Source organism: Orussus abietinus, unplaced genomic scaffold (assembly GCF_000612105.2).
Source record: "Orussus abietinus isolate OABI.00-Male unplaced genomic scaffold, Oabi_2.0 scaffold892, whole genome shotgun sequence".
Classification (NCBI taxonomy): domain Eukaryota; kingdom Metazoa; phylum Arthropoda; class Insecta; order Hymenoptera; family Orussidae; genus Orussus; species Orussus abietinus.
Genome location: NW_019395049.1, coordinates 633 through 20511, shown reverse-complemented (window position 1 = coordinate 20511; position 19879 = coordinate 633). Strand labels below are relative to the sequence as shown.

General features: G+C 36.0%; 1 protein-coding gene across 1 annotated transcript; it reads left to right on the top strand.

Moving 5' to 3' along the window:
• Positions 1-704: 704 nt before the first annotated feature.
• On the top strand, positions 705-19319 carry LOC105697200 (the record flags this gene model as incomplete). Its single annotated transcript, XM_023433621.1, has 5 exons — positions 705-930; positions 13387-13453; positions 16240-16426; positions 18622-18765; positions 19127-19319. Coding segments are annotated over exons 2-5 (586 nt in total), but the record flags the coding sequence as incomplete, so codon positions are not given.
• Between the last annotated feature and the right edge of the window lie 560 nt (positions 19320-19879).

Below are 19879 nucleotides of genomic sequence, written 5' to 3'. Positions count from 1 at the left end.
ACTAGGTATATATCCATACCCTTGAGAAAAAGTGTTTTATTCGAATCGACTGATTTGAGGGGGGTTTCACTTTACCTCAAGGTGAAGTGAAACCCCTTTCAAATCAGTCGATTCGAATACAACACTTTTTTTTAGATTTAGATTGATTTTAGATATTTAGATATTAGATCAAACTATCCGAAACTTTGACACATCACTCCTGATCATCTAAGAATTGTCCTGACACATTCAAAATTTGGATTTTTGGAAAAAATTGTTTAACTTAGTCCAGACCAGAACCAAAATGGCGTCGAGCTCTCATATTTCGATCGATATACAATTATCGAAGGCTCTGATATGAGAAACGAAAGGGTCAGGACAATTTTATGACAATTTGGAACACTCTGGTAATCGATAAACTCGCATTTGAACGGGATAAAGGCAAAAAAAGTGTTGTATGCGCTTCCATGCTAAAACGATGGGAATACGAGGTCTCGGAGTGAAAATTGAATTGTCCTGGAGATCACAGATGGCGCAGGGTGTCCCTCTGCAGTCAATTAGGGCCCCAGAACGCATGAATCCAGAGGATTTCTGGAGTTTTACTTCGATTTTTTTATATTGATTGTACGAAAACGACAGGTGGAGTATGCCATTTGGTACAATATCCAACATAATTCGACACAGTTGTCAATAAAAAAACGAACGTCGGCAACGTAGGCATTTAGAAAAATCTTCTTTATCGACGTCGATCAAGTTCCTCGACGTGTTTCACTTCACCTTAATCCGACTGTACTGGAGTAAACACAACTGAAGCTGGCAACACTGTTCGGAAGCGCAAACTGGAGCGTGTTCAGTTCTTCTCGGGCCGTCGACCAGTCAACATCGTTCTCGCTTCGGATGAACATGGCTCTCGATTGGCCAGTTTCCCTGTATCCGGCACAAAAGTATTTAGTACGTTATATTATCCTAATATTAAAATAGGAGAGTGAATAATAAAATGTGTGTTCAGAACGAGAATATAATCGCTAATTAAATTATCTACGAATCGATGAGAATTAACGAGAATCAACATAAAATTACATAAAATTCAAGTTATTTTTAAGAATTTAAACAAATTGTAAGAGATTATTGTGCTGGGCGATATTTTTCTACCAGATATACAAAACATTTCGTTTCATTTTAATACAAGTATTTTTTAAATATTATCTGCCGAATACATTATAAATGTTTTAAAAATATTTAAAATCACACGTTTCGCTCCCATAATGAAATAGCGGGACGAAAATATTACAACAAATTTGTCGTGTTTTTCGATACCAAATGAAGTGTCCCTAGCACAAAATATTTCCCCTATATTTTCTACATATTTAACGAATATCGTACATCTTGTAAATATTTACCGGACATTTGAAATATTTCCGAAATGTTTACTTTAAGATATTATCTCTATAATATTTATATAATATTAGCTCCCCGTGTTTTCATAATATCTTTCTACCAGATATACAAAACATTTCGTTTCGTTTTAATACAAGTATTTTTTAAATATTGTCCGCCGAATACATTATAAACGTTTTGAAAGTACTTAAAAATCAAAATCACACGTTTTGCTCCCATGATAACAAAAACAAAAAAATCATCGCAAGTGAGATAGGAACTATAGATTAAACTGATATACAATGTTTACGGTTAAAATGTATCTCGATTGTATGAATGGAGAACAAATAATATCCTTTTAAATTGTATTTTATGCAAATTCCACTTCAATTAGGCATTGAAATTAAATAATTAAATAATTCGAATTGATTAAGACATACGTATATGTGTTTGTTTTTCATTCTTTATGAGGTAATATGAAAACGTCATTACATATGTATATATTCTATTTTATATATATACATTGTATATATAACACGTAAGAATATATATGTAACTTTTCTTCATACTGGGTGCACCGAATCATTTGATACTTCAGAATGTGATTATGATGGCCCTGGAGAAAAACGTGTTGGTAATGAAAATTTATTTTTAAAAAAGAATATGTATACTTAGCTCAAATTTGGGATAAATACAACATTTGTTTAATTAACAACGAAATTTCATAATCACTATGATCTTTCATAGGGCCTCCATAATCACACGCTGAAGTTTCCAACGATTCGGTAGATCCAGTTTGAAGAAAATTATTATAAATATTTGACATTTGGTATATATAGGTCCCTTAGTGTGATATATACATGAAGTCAAAATATATATACAAAATATATGCAAAATACAATATATATACACAAAGTCTTTCCGAAAAAAAATGTACTTATCTTGGACAAGAACCAAAAAAATATTTTTTTTTTCGAAAAATACAATTTCACAGGCAGCGCGTTCTTCCTCAGAGCCCCCATAATCACGTGTTAAAGTTTTAGATAATTTGGTGCACCCAATTTGGAGAAAAGTTGTATAAATATTTTGACTTTTTGGTACGTATACATCACACTTTCATATCACCTTAATGCCCGGTTTCACTAATCTCGGCCAAAAAGCTAATCCTCGATTACAATGAGTTACACGTTCCCCATTTTAACCGCGGGTTAATTGCCATTAACTGCCGATTAGATTATCCGGCCAGATTCGATCGTTTAGCTTCAGTTAATCGAACTCTAACCTAAAAATTGTGAGGAAAACATAGATTAGATTGAGGATGTATTAACTTCTTCTTAAGACGAAACGTATGAAGACGTTTTTGATTTTATTTTGAATTTCTTAATGATCGAAGTACGCTTGAAAATATTTTATATTAATTTTCAACCAAAGGACCTTATTTTTTTAGTCTACCCAGGCACCGCGGAACGTGGAATATTCGTAAATTAATCGTATATAAATGTTTATTGAACGTATATAAGATATATATAGATATCTATGAACTCTATTTTAGATACACTTAAGGGCCAGATGTCCGGACATGGTATGTAATATGTATATATATCGTAGATATGTACAATAGATGGTGTATAGATATTCATACGTATTTGTAAAAAATTTAAATTCATACAGAAAAATTGATTATGCATACCATAGATAATGTATGTTTTCTATACTTATGTCCTAATTTGAACGTCCACTATAAGTATATTATACTTCATACGGTGCCTGGTAATACATCATACTTTACACAGTGGTAAAAAATCATGATATATGGTCCCCAGCCAAAGAGTAAGTAAATAAAAAATCAGAGTATGAACGAAATTAACAGTTTTATCAAGTTGGAATTTAGATATAAACATTAAGTATGCATGAAAAATGTTAGGTTACATGAGGTGTCTTTTTATTTTCCTAACCGTATTTTCAACGATGTCGATTAACCTTTGGTGGATGTCTACTAGAGCTATTATATATTTTGTATGCGTCAAGAAGTAAGTGGATATTTGTAGATCAATAGTGGATACATAATCTTCGTCTACAATAGACATAGATATTTATATATATCCTTTAGATATTTTTTTATGTGGATGATAGACGATAGACGTTTGCGAACGAAATTAACAGTTTTATTAAGTTGGAATTTAGATGTAAACATTAAGTATGTATGAAAAATGTTAGGTTACTTGAGGTGTCTTTTTATTTTCCTAACCGTATTTTCAACGATGTCGATTAACCTTTGGTGGATGTCTACTAGAGCTATTATATATTTTGTATGCGTCAAGAAATAAGTGGATATTTGTAGATCAATAGTGGATATATAATCTTCGTCTACAATAGACATAGATATTTATATATATCCTTTAGATATTTTTTTATGTGGATGATAGACGATAGACGTTTGCGAACGAAATTAACAGTTTTATTAAGTTGGAATTTAGATGTAAACATTAAGTATGTATGAAAAATGTTAGGTTACTTGAGGTGTCTTTTTATTTTCCTAACCGTATTTTCAACGATGTCGATTAACCTTTGGTGGATGTCTACTAGAGCTATTATATATTTTGTATGCGTCAAGAAATAAGTGGATATTTGTAGATCAATAGTGGATATATAATCTTCGTCTACAATAGACATAGATATTTATATATATCCTTTAGATATTTTTTTATGTGGATGATAGACGATAGACGTTTGCGAACGAAATTAACAGTTTTATTAAGTTGGAATTTAGATGTAAACATTAAGTATGTATGAAAAATGTTAGGTTACTTGAGGTGTCTTTTTATTTTCCTAACCGTATTTTCAACGATGTCGATTAACCTTTGGTGGATGTCTACTAGAGCTATTATATATTTTGTATGCGTCAAGAAATAAGTGGATATTTGTAGATCAATAGTGGATATATAATCTTCGTCTACAATAGACATAGATATTTATATATATCCTTTAGATATTTTTTTATGTGGATGATAGACGATAGACGTTTGCGAACGAAATTAACAGTTTTATTAAGTTGGAATTTAGATGTAAACATTAAGTATGTATGAAAAATGTTAGGTTACTTGAGGTGTCTTTTTATTTTCCTAACCGTATTTTCAACGATGTCGATTAACCTTTGGTGGATGTCTACTAGAGCTATTATATATTTTGTATGCGTCAAGAAATAAGTGGATATTTGTAGATCAATAGTGGATATATAATCTTCGTCTACAATAGACATAGATATTTATATATATCCTTTAGATATTTTTTTAGGTGGATGATAGACGATAGACGTTTGCTATACCTATAGACCAAATTTAGACGATTAATTTACGTATATTCAACTTCATGGGTTGCTTGGGTAGCGTCTGTTAATAACTTCTTTCATGAAGCTAGGGGGACTTCTTGCCTTGACAAAAGCGCATCTATCTTGCTTTCTAGTCATCGGAGTATCAGACAATCACGCGAACGCGTTCACCGACAGTTCAACGTACTTTGAATTGTGTATACGATTAGTTAATCACGCTCTAAATAAACGTGGGGAACGTTTACGTTTTTAATCCATGATTAGACGTTAACTTCAACCTACGGTTAAGTAATCAATGATTTAATCGAGGTTGGTGGAACCGGGCATAAAGGAATGAACAGCATAGTTACAGCCTTAAGGTGAAGTAAACCCCCCTTCAAATCAGTCGATTGTCCTGTGTATATGCAGCACATATTTGTAACAAAATGGAACTACATTGGTGCTGTCATCTATTTTATTACATCATCGTCATTGTCATAATTCATTGTCAAATGTCGTAAGAATAATATATGTCATATTTTATTTACTACTCGTATGAACAAATGTGACGTTAATTCGTACGCGCATATACATTATCAGTAATTGTTTTCTTGTCGAATGAAATCACAATAGTCTTTAAGTAAAATCAGACAGTTTATCACTACATAATTTCATTGAAAGTCTGATTCGTCATTTAATATCTAACTATTGTCAAGTACCAAGAAATAATTAAAAATAAAAAATTATGTAATTTTGGATAAAATTGCGTCATCTTTTTCATTAAATGTATGAAAAATTAATATTATTTTAAGGTAACTGAAATTATAACATTAATGTAATATTGATATAACATGTTACATTACCGAGTGGGAAATAGTAACTAACATCTAACTTCCATGTTACTTTTATGCTACATAACATGTTAGTTTTGAAAACGTAACATTTACCCAACAGTTATATAACAGTGTTCACTGGGTAGGGGGTGTTTCCCCCTTACTTACTCTGGCACTCCACCCTATGGCTTGGGCTCCGTCCATATATTCTTATGTCCATGGAAATACTGCCTACAGGACACGTTGTACTTCTGACAATAGGACAGGTGGCGCCCGGAGCGGCCGAAAAGATCACTCGCTCTCTCCCGCTCGTTCCGGCCGTTAATCGCAGGTCAATCTGCTTTTAAAGTCAAGTCAACTGCCGAGTGACAAGAAGCATTCACGTCGTCTTTCTCTCGTTAAACTACTTGACAGCGTTAAATTGGAAAGTGCAGGTATGTGTGTCGTTATTTTTCAATGCAATTATTCAATATGGCGACTATAAAAATTGGGGAGACATGTGAGGGTGGGGGTGCCCGGAAGTGGTTAGGTTAGGTAAAGTTAGATTGGATTAGGTTTGATTTTGTATCTTCCGTTTCTGTACTTTTAATGTAATTTATTAATGAATTTTGTATAGATCTTTGTGTATTTTTCCTTATAATTAATTGGTGAATTGTTTCGTATAATTGTTTTTCGATTTTTTTTTCTTATAATTCGCCTGAGAACTTTTTCTTATAATTCGGTTCGTAAAATTCGGAGGTTTGGTTAGGTATAGTTAGATTGGATTAGGTTTGGTTTCGTATCTCCCGTTTCTGAACTTTTTTTGCAATTTATTAATGAATTTTGTATAGATCATTGTGCATTTTTTCTTTTATTTAATTGGTAAATTTGTTTCTGAAAATTCTTTTGCGACTTTTTTCTTATAATTCACCCGCGAACTTTTTTTATTGTTCGATCATGAATTTTGGAGGTTAGGTTAGGCAAAATTAAATTAGATTACGTTTGGTTTGGTATCTTCCGTTTCTGAACTGTTAATGTATTTTATTAATGAATTTTGTATAGATCTTTGTGTATTTTTCCTTATAATTAATTGGTGAATTGTTTCGTATAATTGTTTTGCGATTTTTTTTTCTTATAATTCACCTGAGAACTTTTTCTTATAATTCGGTTCGTAAAATTCGGAGGTTTGGTTAGGTATAGTTAGATTGGATTAGGTTTGGTTTCGTATCTCCCGTTTCTGAACTTTTTTTGCAATTTATTAATGAATTTTGTATTGATCATTGTGTATTTTTTCTTTTTATTTAATTGGTAAATTTGTTTCTGAAAATTCTTTTGCGATTTTTTTCTTATAATTCACCCGCGAACTTTTTCTTATAATTCGATCATGAATTTTGGAGGTTAGGTTAGGCAAAATTAAATTAGATTAGGTTTGGTTTGGTATCTTCCAATTCTGAACTTTTATTGCAATTTATTAATGATGTTTTTATAGGCCATTGTGTATTTTTCCTTATAATAAATTGGTGAATTTGTTTCTGAATATTCTTTTGCGATTTTTTTCTTATAATTCACTCGAAAACTTTTTCTATAATTCGGTTCGTAAAATTCGGATGTTAGGTTAGGTAAAGTTAGGTTACGTTAGGTTTAGTTCGATTTCTCTTGTTTCTAAACTTTTGTTATAATTTATTAATAAATTCTCTTTATAGTTCATTGTGTGTTTGTTCTTATAATTAATTTATGAATTATTTCTTATAAATCTCTTGTGATTCTTTTCTTATAATTCGATCGTGTATTTTTCTTATATTTTACTTGTCAAATTTTTTTATATAATTTATTTGTGAACTGTTTCTTACAAATCGTTAATCCATCTCGTCTTAAAATTCATATCGATCATAATTTATCTTAATTGCAAACTAATCTCCCTATATCATAAGATGTAGAAATGAAGGTAATACATAATGATGATATCCAAAAAAGGTTCCCTAGTAGCAGAAAATATTTGTCCTACATTTTCTATATATCTAACTAATATCGTACATTTTGTAAATATTTACCAGACATTTGAAATATTTGCAAAACGTTTACTNTAATAAGTTAAAAAATATAATTTCTATATATGCTTGTAAATTATTGAAAGCAAATATGTCATTGAAATTTTCAACAAATATTTCAGATATCTTCGAATGAAATTACAAGAAATCTTGAAAAAATGTGTCGCTTGAGATATTTAGCAAAGATTACAAACAAATATTTTTATTATATGTTCATAAATTGCGGAAACTAAACATGTCATTGAGATTATCAACAAATATTTCAGATATCTTCGAATGAAATCTACAAGACATCTTAAAAAAATCTGTCGCTTGAGATATTTTGCAAAAATTCCAAACAAATATTTTTATTATATGTTAATAAGTTAAAAAATATAATTTCTATATATGCTTGTAAATTATTGAAAGTAAATATGTCATTGAGATTGTCAACAAATATTTCAGATATCTTCGAATGAAATCTACAAGAAATCTTAAAAAAGCTTTCGCTTGAGATATTTATCAAGGATTACAAAGAAATATTTAGAAATTATTCTATGCTACTAGGGATATATCAAATCGTCAAAATATTTATAAAACTTTCCTCCAAACTAGGTGCTCCGAATCATTCAAAATTACAACAAAAAAAATGTGATTTTGGGTGTAGTCTAAGCTAAATAAAAAAAAAAATTATTTTGAAAAATGAAAATTCACAAGCATCGCGTTCCTCCTTAGAGTCCAATAAAAGTTTCAAATTATTTGGTGCACCCAGTTTGGCGAAAGTTTCATATGTATTTTGATATGTATACATTTTTTGACGTTTTATTTGACAATACGAACTGTATACGTACTATATACGTACCATACACGTACTATATACGTTATATATAGAATGACACTTTCATATCATCTTAAAAGATTGCGTATGCAACATACATTTCCGGTAAGTTATTATTCCCGGAAATAAAGGGAGATAATTGAAATCTCCCTGACCTAGTCAATTGTTCTTATCACAACGCAACCACGCACGCGCTGATATCCTTGACCGTATCAATGAACTCGAATGCACGTTGTTTGCCCAAATGACTCGGCATCTGATCCGAATGACCGATAAGAAAAAGATTTACTTATTATCCAAACCGACCACCTGTGTCAAGCTCAACGTGTATCAAAGCGATAAGAAATTCCCTTGTCAAGGCACATTAACCGGCGCTGATAACGCGCAACCATTTCGCACTTCCTGCTGCGGACGTCGAGACAGAATACTAAACAGACTATAATTATTTTAATTAAACTCAGTGGCCGTATTTAGTTAAGAAAAAAAATTCAACTGCATTAGCTGTGTGAAAAAATGTAGTATTAAGGTTATGTGAAACCCCCTTCAAATCAGTCGATTCGACTAAAACACTTTTTTTTAAGGTATTAGACCAAACCGTCCGAAACTTTGACACATCACTCCTGATCATCTAAGAATTGTCCTGACACATTCAAAATTTGGATTTTTTAACAAAATTGTTTAACTCGGCTCAGACCAGAACCCAAATGGCGTCGAGCTCTCATATTTCGATCGATATACAATTATTGAAGGCTCTGATATGAGAATCGAAAGGATCAGGACAATTTTACGACAATTTAGAACACTCTGATAATTGATAAACTCGCATTTGAGCGAGATAAAGGCAAAAAAAGTGTTGTGTGCGCTTCCATGCTAAAATTATGGGAATACGAAGTCTCGGAGTGAAAATTTAGTTGACCTGGAAATCACAGATGGCGTAGAGGGTCCCTCTGCAGTCACTTGGGGCCCCAGAAAGCATCAATTCAGAGGATTTCTGGACATTTACTTCGATTTCTTGGTATTTATTGTATGAAAACAAGAGGTGGAGCATGCCATTTTGTACCATACCCAGTATAATTCGAGACAGCTGTCGATATAAAAACCAACGTCGCCAACGTAGGTATTTAGAAAAAACCTTTTTTACCAACGTCGGTCAAGTTCCTCGACGAGTCTCACTTCACCTTAAGGTGATGTGAAACCCCCTTCAAATCAGTCGATTCGAATACAACACTTTTTTTAAGGGTATTAGACCAAAGTGTCCGAAACTTTGACACATGACTCGTGATCGTCTAAGAATTGTCCTGTCACATTCAAAACTTGAATTTTTTGCAATAATCTTTTAACTCGGCCCAGACAAGAACCAAAATGGCGTCGAGCTCTTATATTTCGATCAATATACAATTATCGAAGGCTCTGATGTGAGAAACGAAAGGGTCAGGACAATTTTACGACAATTTAGAACATTCTGGTAATCGATAAACTCGCATTTGAACGGGATAAAGGCAAAAAAAGTGTTGTATGCGCTTCTATGCTAAAACGATGGGAATACGAGGTCTCGGAGTGAAAATTTAATTGACCTGGAAATCACAGATGGCGCAGGGGGTCCCTCTGCAGTCACCCAGAAAACTTGAATCCAGTGAATTTCTGGAGTTTTACTTCGATTTCTTGATATTTATTGTACGAAAACGACAGGTGGAGTATGCCATTTGGTACAATACCTGATATAATTCGACCCAGCTGTGAATATAAAAACGAACGTCGGCAACGTAGGCATTTAGAAAAATCTTCGTTATCGACGTCGATCAAGTTCCTCGACGTGTTTCACTTCACCTTAAGGAGATGTGATACCCCCTTCAAATCAGTCGATTCGAATGCAACACTTTTTTTTTAAGGGTATTGGACCAAAGTGTCCGAAACTTTGACACATCACTCCTGATCATCTAAGAATTGTCCTGATACATTCAAAATTTGGATTAAAACAAAAATGTTCTAACACAGACCAGACCAGAACCAAAATGAATATGAAGACTATAAGGAAGGTCCTGACACTCATGAAATTTGAAGCGTTTAAAAATTTGTTTGTGGGTATTTTAAGAATTTTTCATTGGAAATGAAATTTCATTGGTGTCAGACGAGAACCAAAAGAAGATATTTTTTCTTTCAAAAAATGAAATTTCACGGGCAGCGCGTTCTTCCTTAGAGCCTCCATAATCACGTTTTAAAGTTTTAGATAATTTGGTGCACCCAATTTGGAGAAAAGTTTTATAAATATTTTGCCTTTTTGGTATATATTGTTATGCCCTAACATTATGACTTTTTGTTTTCAATAAGTTAGCCTTTTCTTCTTTTCGATCGGTAAAGAAAAACACGTCTGCAGATTTCAAACACAGCACAGTATCGATAGAATGAAGTTATCGCCTTTCCGTTTTTAGTATCAGGGTCAACGTAGGTTAGGAAAGAAGACTACGAATGCCAAATAAAGTTGTTATGCGTGGATGATTGAGATTACGACGTGCACCCACGTATACCCTGTTTTACCGATCGCGAAGATTTCGCCCCTTTAAAAGTAGTTCCAATTTTTACAGAGGTGAAAAAGGTGTAGAGGGCGCCAGGGGGCCGTGGCTCCCTTTCAAACAATGGCGTGAAACATCTCCCCGCTCATCGCTGATACTATCTAGGACTTTCCACTCTGTTTTCAACAAGTTGGTCATTTCTCAGCTAATATCGATTGGCGTCGTTTAGGATTGAAGACTTTACTTAAGATTCTACCAGCGATCGAAACGTTGACCTTAATGCCGCGATAAGCATCTCCGGCTGTTTCTATATACAATGTTCTATTTAAATGTATAATGTACATATCGCGAGTCGTGTGCAGTACATGGTGGAGTACATGAATGCCTTTTCTTCACATACTGCTGGCGCCGTATCTGCAGGGAAGGCACACATAAATTTGCAGTAAGTTGTATTTAAGTGCGTCTGCAGGGGCTTGAAGCCTTCAGTAATTGTGGTAATATCGGCAGCGAAGACAAATCTACCCAGCGAGAAGAGCGTGCACTGAGAGAAAAAGAGCTGGTAAACTGAACATTTTGACCCTTTTAAGATTATATGAAAGGCGCCGAGAAATTTAATCAAGGTCGATTAATTAAAATTCATTTATATCCATTTTGGTGGTAACGCCATTTTGAATACTCAAGTGGAAACATAAGCTGGCGCGTTACATTACCGACATTTATATTTAAATCGAAGTATAACTCTGGATATCTCCTGGAGTTATGGTTTCTGAGGCTCTAATTCACTACAAAGTAACACCTTGCGCCATCTGTGATTTCCATGTCAACTAAATTTTCACTCGGGGACCTCGTATTACCATCGTTTTAGCATAGCAGCGCATAAGACACTTTTTTTGCATTTATACCGTTCAAATGCGAGTTTCTCGATTACCAGTGTGTTCTAAATTGTCGTAAAATTGTCCTAACACTTTCGATTCTCATATCAGAGCCTTCGATAATTGTATATTGATCGAAATATGAGTGTTCGACGCCATGTTGGTTCTGATCTGGGCTATGTTAACAAAGTTTTGTAAAAAATCCTTGGAGGCGGGTTTCACTTCACCTTAAGATGATATGAAAAGCGCTGAGAAATTTAATCAAGGTCGATAAATTAAAATTCATGGATACCCTTTTTGGTGGTAACGCCATTTTGAATACTCAAGTGGGAACATAAGCTGGCGCGTTACATTACCGAGTTTATATTTAAATCGAAGTAAAACTCTGGAAATCCCCTGGAGCCATGGTTTCCGAGGCTGTAATTCACTGCAGAGTAATACCTTGCGCCATCTGTGATTTCCATGTCAACTAAATTTTCACTCGGGGACCTCGTATTACCATCGTTTTAGCATAGCAGCGCATAAGACACTTTTTTTGCATTTATACTGTTCAAATGCGAGTTTCTCAATTACCAGTGTTCTAAATTGTCGTAAAATTGTCCTAACTCTTTCGTTTCTCATATCAGAGCCTTCGGTAATTGTATATTGATCGAAATATGAGTGTTCGACGCCATTTTGGTTCAGGTCTGGGCTATGTTAACAAAGTTTTGTGAAAAATCCTTTCAGGCGGGTTTTACTTCACCTTAAGATGATAGGAAAGGCGCTGAGAAATTGAATCGAGGTAGATAAATTAAAATTCAGTTATATCCATTTTGGTGGTAACGCCATTTTGAATACTCAAGTGGAAACATAAGCTGGCGCGTTACATTACCGAGTTTATATTTAAATCGAAGTAAAACTCTGGAAATCCCCTGGAGCCATGGTTTCTGAGGCTCTAATTCATTACAGGATCAACACCTTGCGCCATCTGTGATTTCCATGTCAACTAACTTTTCACTCCGGGACCTCGTATTACCATCGTTTTAGCATAGCAGCGCATAAGACACTTTTTTTGCATTTATACTGTTCAAATGCGAGTTTCTCAATTACCAGTGTTCTAAGTTGTCGTAAAATTATCCTAACCCTTTCGTTTCTCATATCAGAGCCTTCGATAATTGTATATTGATCGAAACATGGAGTCATGGTTTCTGAGGCTGTAATTCACTGCAGAGTAACACCTTACCCCATCTGTGATTTCCATGTCAACTAAATTTTCACTCCGAGACGTCGTATTACCATCGTTTTAGAATAGCAGAGCATGAAACACTTTTTTTTGCATTTATATCGTTTAAATGCGAGTTTTTTCATTACCAATGTGTTCTAAATTATCGTATAGCCTTCAATCATTGTATACCGATCGAAATAAGTGAGATCGACGTTATTTTGGTTCTGGTCTGGGCTATGTTAAAAAAGTTTTGTGAAAAATCCAAATTTTGAATGTGTCAGGATAATTCCTCTGTGCTCACGAGTCATACGTAATAAAAGTTTCAGACGGTTGGGTTCAATACTCTTAAAAAAAAGTATCTTATTCGAATTGACTGATTTGAGGTGGGTTTCACTTCACCTTAAATCGACCTCCTTTACCTAAATCGAACTTCTTTACCTAAATCGACTTTTTTTTTCAGCAGTCATGAAGTTTATTTTGATCACCCTCGTCGGCTTCTTCATCTTTGGGGAGACGCGGCACTCTCGGTAAGAATTTTAATTCTCTTTTTTATACAAAACTTTTTTAGTCTCATATTCGAGGTCACACCGAGAGAGAAATATAGTTAAATTAAATATTTTGTAATTGGTTCGCTAAAAAGACTCAAATATTTTTAATACTAAAAATTAAATTATTTTACAAAATATGGTAACTGTGACTACAAGATGTAGTTTTTTTTACTTTTCATATTTTTCATATTTTTCCAAGTCATATTTCTATTATTACTTTAGCTTTCTGGTCACAATAACAAAAATCATTACTATTTATGTTAGTAAAATGTCACTTAACTATCATTAAGGTGAACTGGAATATGTCGAGAAATTTGATCGACGTCGGTAATAAAGATTCTTTTAAATACCTACGTTGCCGACGTTCGTATTTATATCGACAGTAGTGTCGAATTATACTGGGTATTGTGCTAAATGGCACACTCAAAGAAAAATCTATTTAAATGAACTATTGTTTAACTATTGAGTTGTTCGGAAAGTAATTTCGTTGTTTCCCAACAGAGGACTTAATTTTTTTTTTCACGGCCAACTTCACACTTAAGCCGCATAATCATTATATATTTTGACAGCTGATCTAGCAAGGCTTGCTTGTGAAAAAGTTTGATTGATTCTACGCAGTGGTTTTTGGTTGGTACCCTTTCAAATATGGAAAGTGAAAAGCGGCATTTTCGGCATATTTTACTTTCTTACTATCGAAAAGGTAAAAATGCTGTTCAAGCAAGAAAAAAATTATCCGACGTGTATGGAGAAGATGCATTGACGGAACGCCAAGGTCAAAACTGGTTTGCAAAATTTCGATCCGGCAATTTTGATATCGAAGATGCCCCACGTTCTGGAAGGCCACTTAAAGCTGATGAAAACACAATAAAGGCATTAATTGATGCAAACCGGCGAATAACAACTCGTGAAATCGCTGAGAGATTAAATTTATCGAATTCGACCGTTCGTGATCATTTGAAACGCCTAGGTTTAATCTCAAAGCTCGACATATGGATTCCTCGTGTTCTTGCGGAAAGAAATTTGTGTCATCGCATTGACGTCTGTGATTTGCTTCTCAAACGTCAAGAAAATGATCCACTTTTGAAGCGCACCATCCCTGGGGACGAGAAATGGGTTGTCTACGACAATGTTACCCGCAAGAGATCATGGAGTAAAAAAGATGAACCGGCTGAAAGAACTTCGAAAGCCGAAATTCATCAAAAAAAGGTGATGGTATCTGTTTGGTGGGATTTCAAAGGAATCGTTTTTTTTGAGATTCTACCGAACAACCCAACGATCAATTCTGAAGTGTACTGTCACTAGCTGGACAAATTGAATGATTCACTTAAACAGAAGAGACCAGCATTGATCAATAGAAAAGGTGTAGGGTTTCCCCAAGATAATGCGAGACCTCATACAAGTTTCTTAACTCGCCAAAAGCTTCTACAGCTTGGATGGGATATCCTGCCAACCCCACCATATTCTCCAGATCTGGCACCTTCCGATTATTACTTGTTCCGGTCTCTACAAAATTTTTTAGACGATAAAACCTTTACTTCAAACGAGGAGGTCAAAAATCACCAGGATCAGTTTTTTGACAGCAAAAACCAAACATTTTATGAGCGTGGAATCATGCTACTGCCAGAAAGATGGCAAAAGGTACTGGACCAGAATGGACAATATATAATTCAATAAAATATTTATTCGCTATAAGAGAATCGTCTTTCATTTTCATAAAAAGAAACGAAATTACTTTCCGAACAACCCAATACAACATATGGTTCGAAGTGTCCAAAATCACCCCAAATGTGTTTGAAATGTTTTAACGAATACCATGCGGCATAGCGTAATGTGATACTTTATGCAGAATATAAATTAATAAAAAGTTTGGTATAATGTTTTTTTTTAATATTTTTGTGTTGTATATCCTATATATAATCCTATATATAATATCCTATATTTAATTAACTCGAACAAGAAGAGCGTCATCCATATCTGGGTGATGGGGCCCCCAGGGAAGCATACCATCATCCAGTATGGGTGACGTGGCCACCAACGTGTTAACGGCGTTCACCACCAAGTGGGGACAATGACTTCCACCGCTAGATGGCATTAGCATCGAATTCGGTGGAAGGTAACCAAAACGTACTTTCTCGCTCGGATGAGGGAGACGCGACGCATAATGGGCAGTGTTTAGCAACGGGCGAAAAATGTGTGTGTATTTTGCACGTATACAATTCATACAACGGCTAGACGCCTCTGGACTAGGCGCCGAAACGTGTGTGACCCTCGGCCGCACGCACACGCAAGTTGGACGCTCCGCCTAGAGTCGGCAACGGTTGCCAAGGAATGCCCAAATTCCTCGCGAGAAACTCGAAAATCCTGAAAAAGGTGCTCCACGGGGACAACGATTTTGAGCGTATTTCTCAACCGATTGAGCTCAACGAGTGCTCGTTTTAAAGATAAAATGTTGACGTGTGTTTATATGGGAGCGATTTTCGATCAAGCACCTCCTTCCTAGGTAAAAGGGCATTGAAATTATGTCGTTGCACTTTTTTATATGATAATGACCACTTATCGAAAATCGCTCCCATATAAACACAGGTCAACATTTCATCTTCGATATGAGCACTCGTTAAGCCCGATCGGTTTAGAAATACGTTCGGAATCGTTGTCCCCGTGAGGCCCTGCAAAATCGCTGGAGTGGTGAGCGCCCTTAATTGCGCTTTTCGTGAATTGCGGGTGACTGTTTCTTTAATACTTTCTTTTTGTTTCTGTTCGCTCAGCTTTTACAGGACATTCCAATGCGTCAATCAAAAATGTCGCCGAACGCCGGTTTCGGCGTCTTCGATCAGTTTCGAAGAACTTGGAGTGACGGACCAACACCCGAGTTTGGAAGCCTGCGTTTTGGTCTGCGGAAAAGGTTCCGCACTTTGGCCGATTCCTTCCGGTACTTACGTCACCGGAAGTCGCGTAAGTCTTCCCTAAATTTCCAGTGCAACTCTGTAGGTACCGTAGAGGTAAAGAGTAGAAAGTCCACGTTTAGAAATACTTACAAGGAAGGTACCCGAGGTGTCCCCTTCCGATTTTGTTCATTTTTAAATATGTTATAGAGGACTAAAATCTAAGGGACCCGTGTATTTTTTTATCGGCGGATAAACACTTTTAGGGGGTGAAATCAGGCTTCAAAGTTGGCCGTGCAAGGGGGTGAGTTGGCTGTTTCATATAGAAGCACTCGACCGATTTTCATGAAACACCTTCAAAATATAGGGAATGAAGAATTATGAAACATGCATTTGGAATTTTTAGAAAAAATTCATTTTTAGGGGGTGGCTTTTCGAGGCAAACCACTCATCGAGCCATTGTCGGACGTCTTCGAAAGAATCGAAGTGTTACTCAGCAAGCGCGTGGGCCATTGACGAAAACAGGTGGTAGTCGGAAGGGGATTGGTCTGGTGAATAAGCGGCATGGGGTAGCACCTCCTAGTTGAGGGCCTCCAAGTAGTTTCGGACCATTTTGGACGTGTGCGAAGGGGCGTTGTCGTGGAGGATAATCGCTTGTCATGTCTTTGCCGATAATCCGGCCTTTTTCACGCACAGCACGGTGCAATTTGATCAGTTGTTGGTGGTAGCGGTGGGCATTTACAGTTTCACCAGGTTCCAACAGCTCATAGTAGACGATACCCTGCTGATCCCAGCAAACGCACAGCATCGTCTTCCGTTCGAAGCGATTTGGTCTTGCGGACGATTTTGATGGTTGGCCGGGATCAACCCACGATTTCTTGCGTTTAGGATTATCGAAAAATGTCCACTTTTCATCGCCAGTCACAGTTCGATGCAGGAACAACTTTCTTTTTGTCTGGCGAGCAAGATTTCGCATGTGTTTTGGCGTCGCTCCATCTGCCTATCGGTCAATTTATGCGGCACCCATTTTCCGATCTTTTGAACCTTTCCCATGGCACGTAGGCGTATGGAAATGGCTGGTTGAGTAACATCCTGTTGCTCGGCAAGCATTTTTTGCGATTGGGTATCGTCCTCGTCCAAAAGAGCCTTCAATTGATGGTCCTCAACCTTCCTGGGCCGAAATTCACGGTTCTTGTCGCTCAGGTCAAAGTTGCCGTCTTTGAACCGACGAAACCAATCTCTGCACGTTGTTTCCGATAAAGCACTGTCGCCATAGGCCTCCCCAAGCATTCGATGCGAGTCTGCATCCGATTTCTTCAAATTGAAGCAGAAAAGCAGAGCCTCCCGCATATGGTCTTTTTCTGGCAAAAAACTGGACATGATTACCAAAGGAAAAATGTATGTTGTTGTATGAAATTGCTGATGATGTGCACTGATTATCGTTGACAGATGTCAAACTCATACGAAACAAAAGTGTGGCGTGTCCAGAGTAACTTAATATGCTCACTAACGCAATCTATGAGCAATCAGCGGATTTAAGCTTATACACCTGGTATATCAGACTTTTGTATCACCTTAAGGTGAAGTGGAACGCGTCGAGGAACTTGATCGACGTCGATAAACCTTTTTCTAAATATCGACGTTGCCGACGTTCGTTTTTATATTGACAGCCGTGTCGAATTATATAGGGTATTGTACTAAATGGCGTCATCCATATGTCGCTTTCGTACAATAATTATAAAGAAATCGAAATAAAATTCCAGAAATTCTCTGGATTCGTGCTTTCCGAGGCCATAGTTGACTGCAGAGGGACTCCCTGCGCCATCTTTGATTTCCGTACTAACTACATTTACACTCTGTGACCCTGTATCCCCATTGTTTTAGCATAGCATCTCGCATAAGACACTTTTTTCCCCTTTATCCCTTACAAATGCGAGTTTCTCGATTACCAGAGTGTTCTAAATTGTCGTAAAATGGTCCTGGCACTTTTGTTTCATATATTAGAGCCTTCAATAGTTGTATATTGATCGAAATATGAGAGCTCGACGCCATTTTGGTTCTGGTTTGGGCTAAGGTAAAATCTTTTTTTCAGCACTCCAAATTTTGAAAGTGTCTGCATAATTCATAGGTGATCATGAGTCATATGTCAAAATTTCAGACGATTCGACCCATTACCGTTAAAGAAAAGTGTCTTATTTGAATCGACTGATTTGAAGGGGTTTCACTTCACCTTAATTGGAATTAAACATTTGGTGTGACAAAAAGTATAGGGCGGTGCATCCGAAGAAATTCTCCTTCAACTTGGACGTCCCAGGAGCAGCTAACGAGTTTGTGTTCGAAGCCTCCAACGTCTTCGTGCAAAATCTGCAGCAATCCTGCCGGCACAACTGCAACATGATGACCCTTAAGGTGATACGAAAGAGTCATTCTACATATATCGAACCTAAAAATATTTATGTAACTTTTCTCCAAACTGGGTGAACCGAATCATTTGAAACTTCACCACGTGATTATGGAGGCCCTAAGGAAGAACGTGGTGCTGATGAAATTTCATTTTTCGGAAACGATATGTATTCTTGGTTCGAGTCTGGGATAAATAAATGAAATTTTGTATTACAAATGGAGTTTCATGAGCAGCAGGTTTTTCCTTGGGGTCTCCATAATCACATGCTGGAGTTCCCACCCATTTGGTGCAGCCAGTTTGGAGGAAGGCTTGATGAATGTTTTAACGTTCTACATATATAGAATGACCCTTTCATGTCGCCTTAAGGTTGAGGTCAACATTAAGGTTTTTTCGTCCAGCCTGGATCACAATTGGAACACCAAAGAGGATTACAACCTCGACGTAATGGCGAAAGGTTTCTCAAAACTTTCTTTTCTTTATTATTACGCGACTGATCGTCAGCTTGAGATTAAGGTGATACCAAAGGGTCATTCTACATATATCCCACACGGAACCATAGGTATAATATACGTATATATTAGATTTATATGGAATATCTGTTGAACCATCTGATTGGAGTGAGACGGCCTGAAGAACATTTGAGCAACATTTGGCCATGGACAATGCGATGCACTCTTTCTCGAAGGAGTGTCGACGAGTCTGCATCCGATTTCTTCAAATTGAAGCAGAAAAGCAGATTCTCCCGCATATGGTCTTTTTCTGGCAAAAAACTGGACATGATTACCAAAGGAAAAATGTATGTTGTTGTATGAAATTGCTGATGATGTGCACTGATTATTGTTGGCAAATGTCAAACTCATACGAAACAAAAGTATGGCATGTCCATAGTAACTTAATATGCTCACGAACGCAATCTATGAGCAAACAGCGGATTTAAGCTTATACACCTGGTACTTTTCAGTAAGCTCTTATGATTCCTGAGACAAATTTCTATACACATCTGGATTAATGTTCTTATCAACCGTTTCTTGGTCCTTGTAGTCTGTGATTAGTAATCGCTCAATTTCTCCGGCTCAGCGTCGATTAAACATTTGGACGAGAATCAATATGGACTCGATC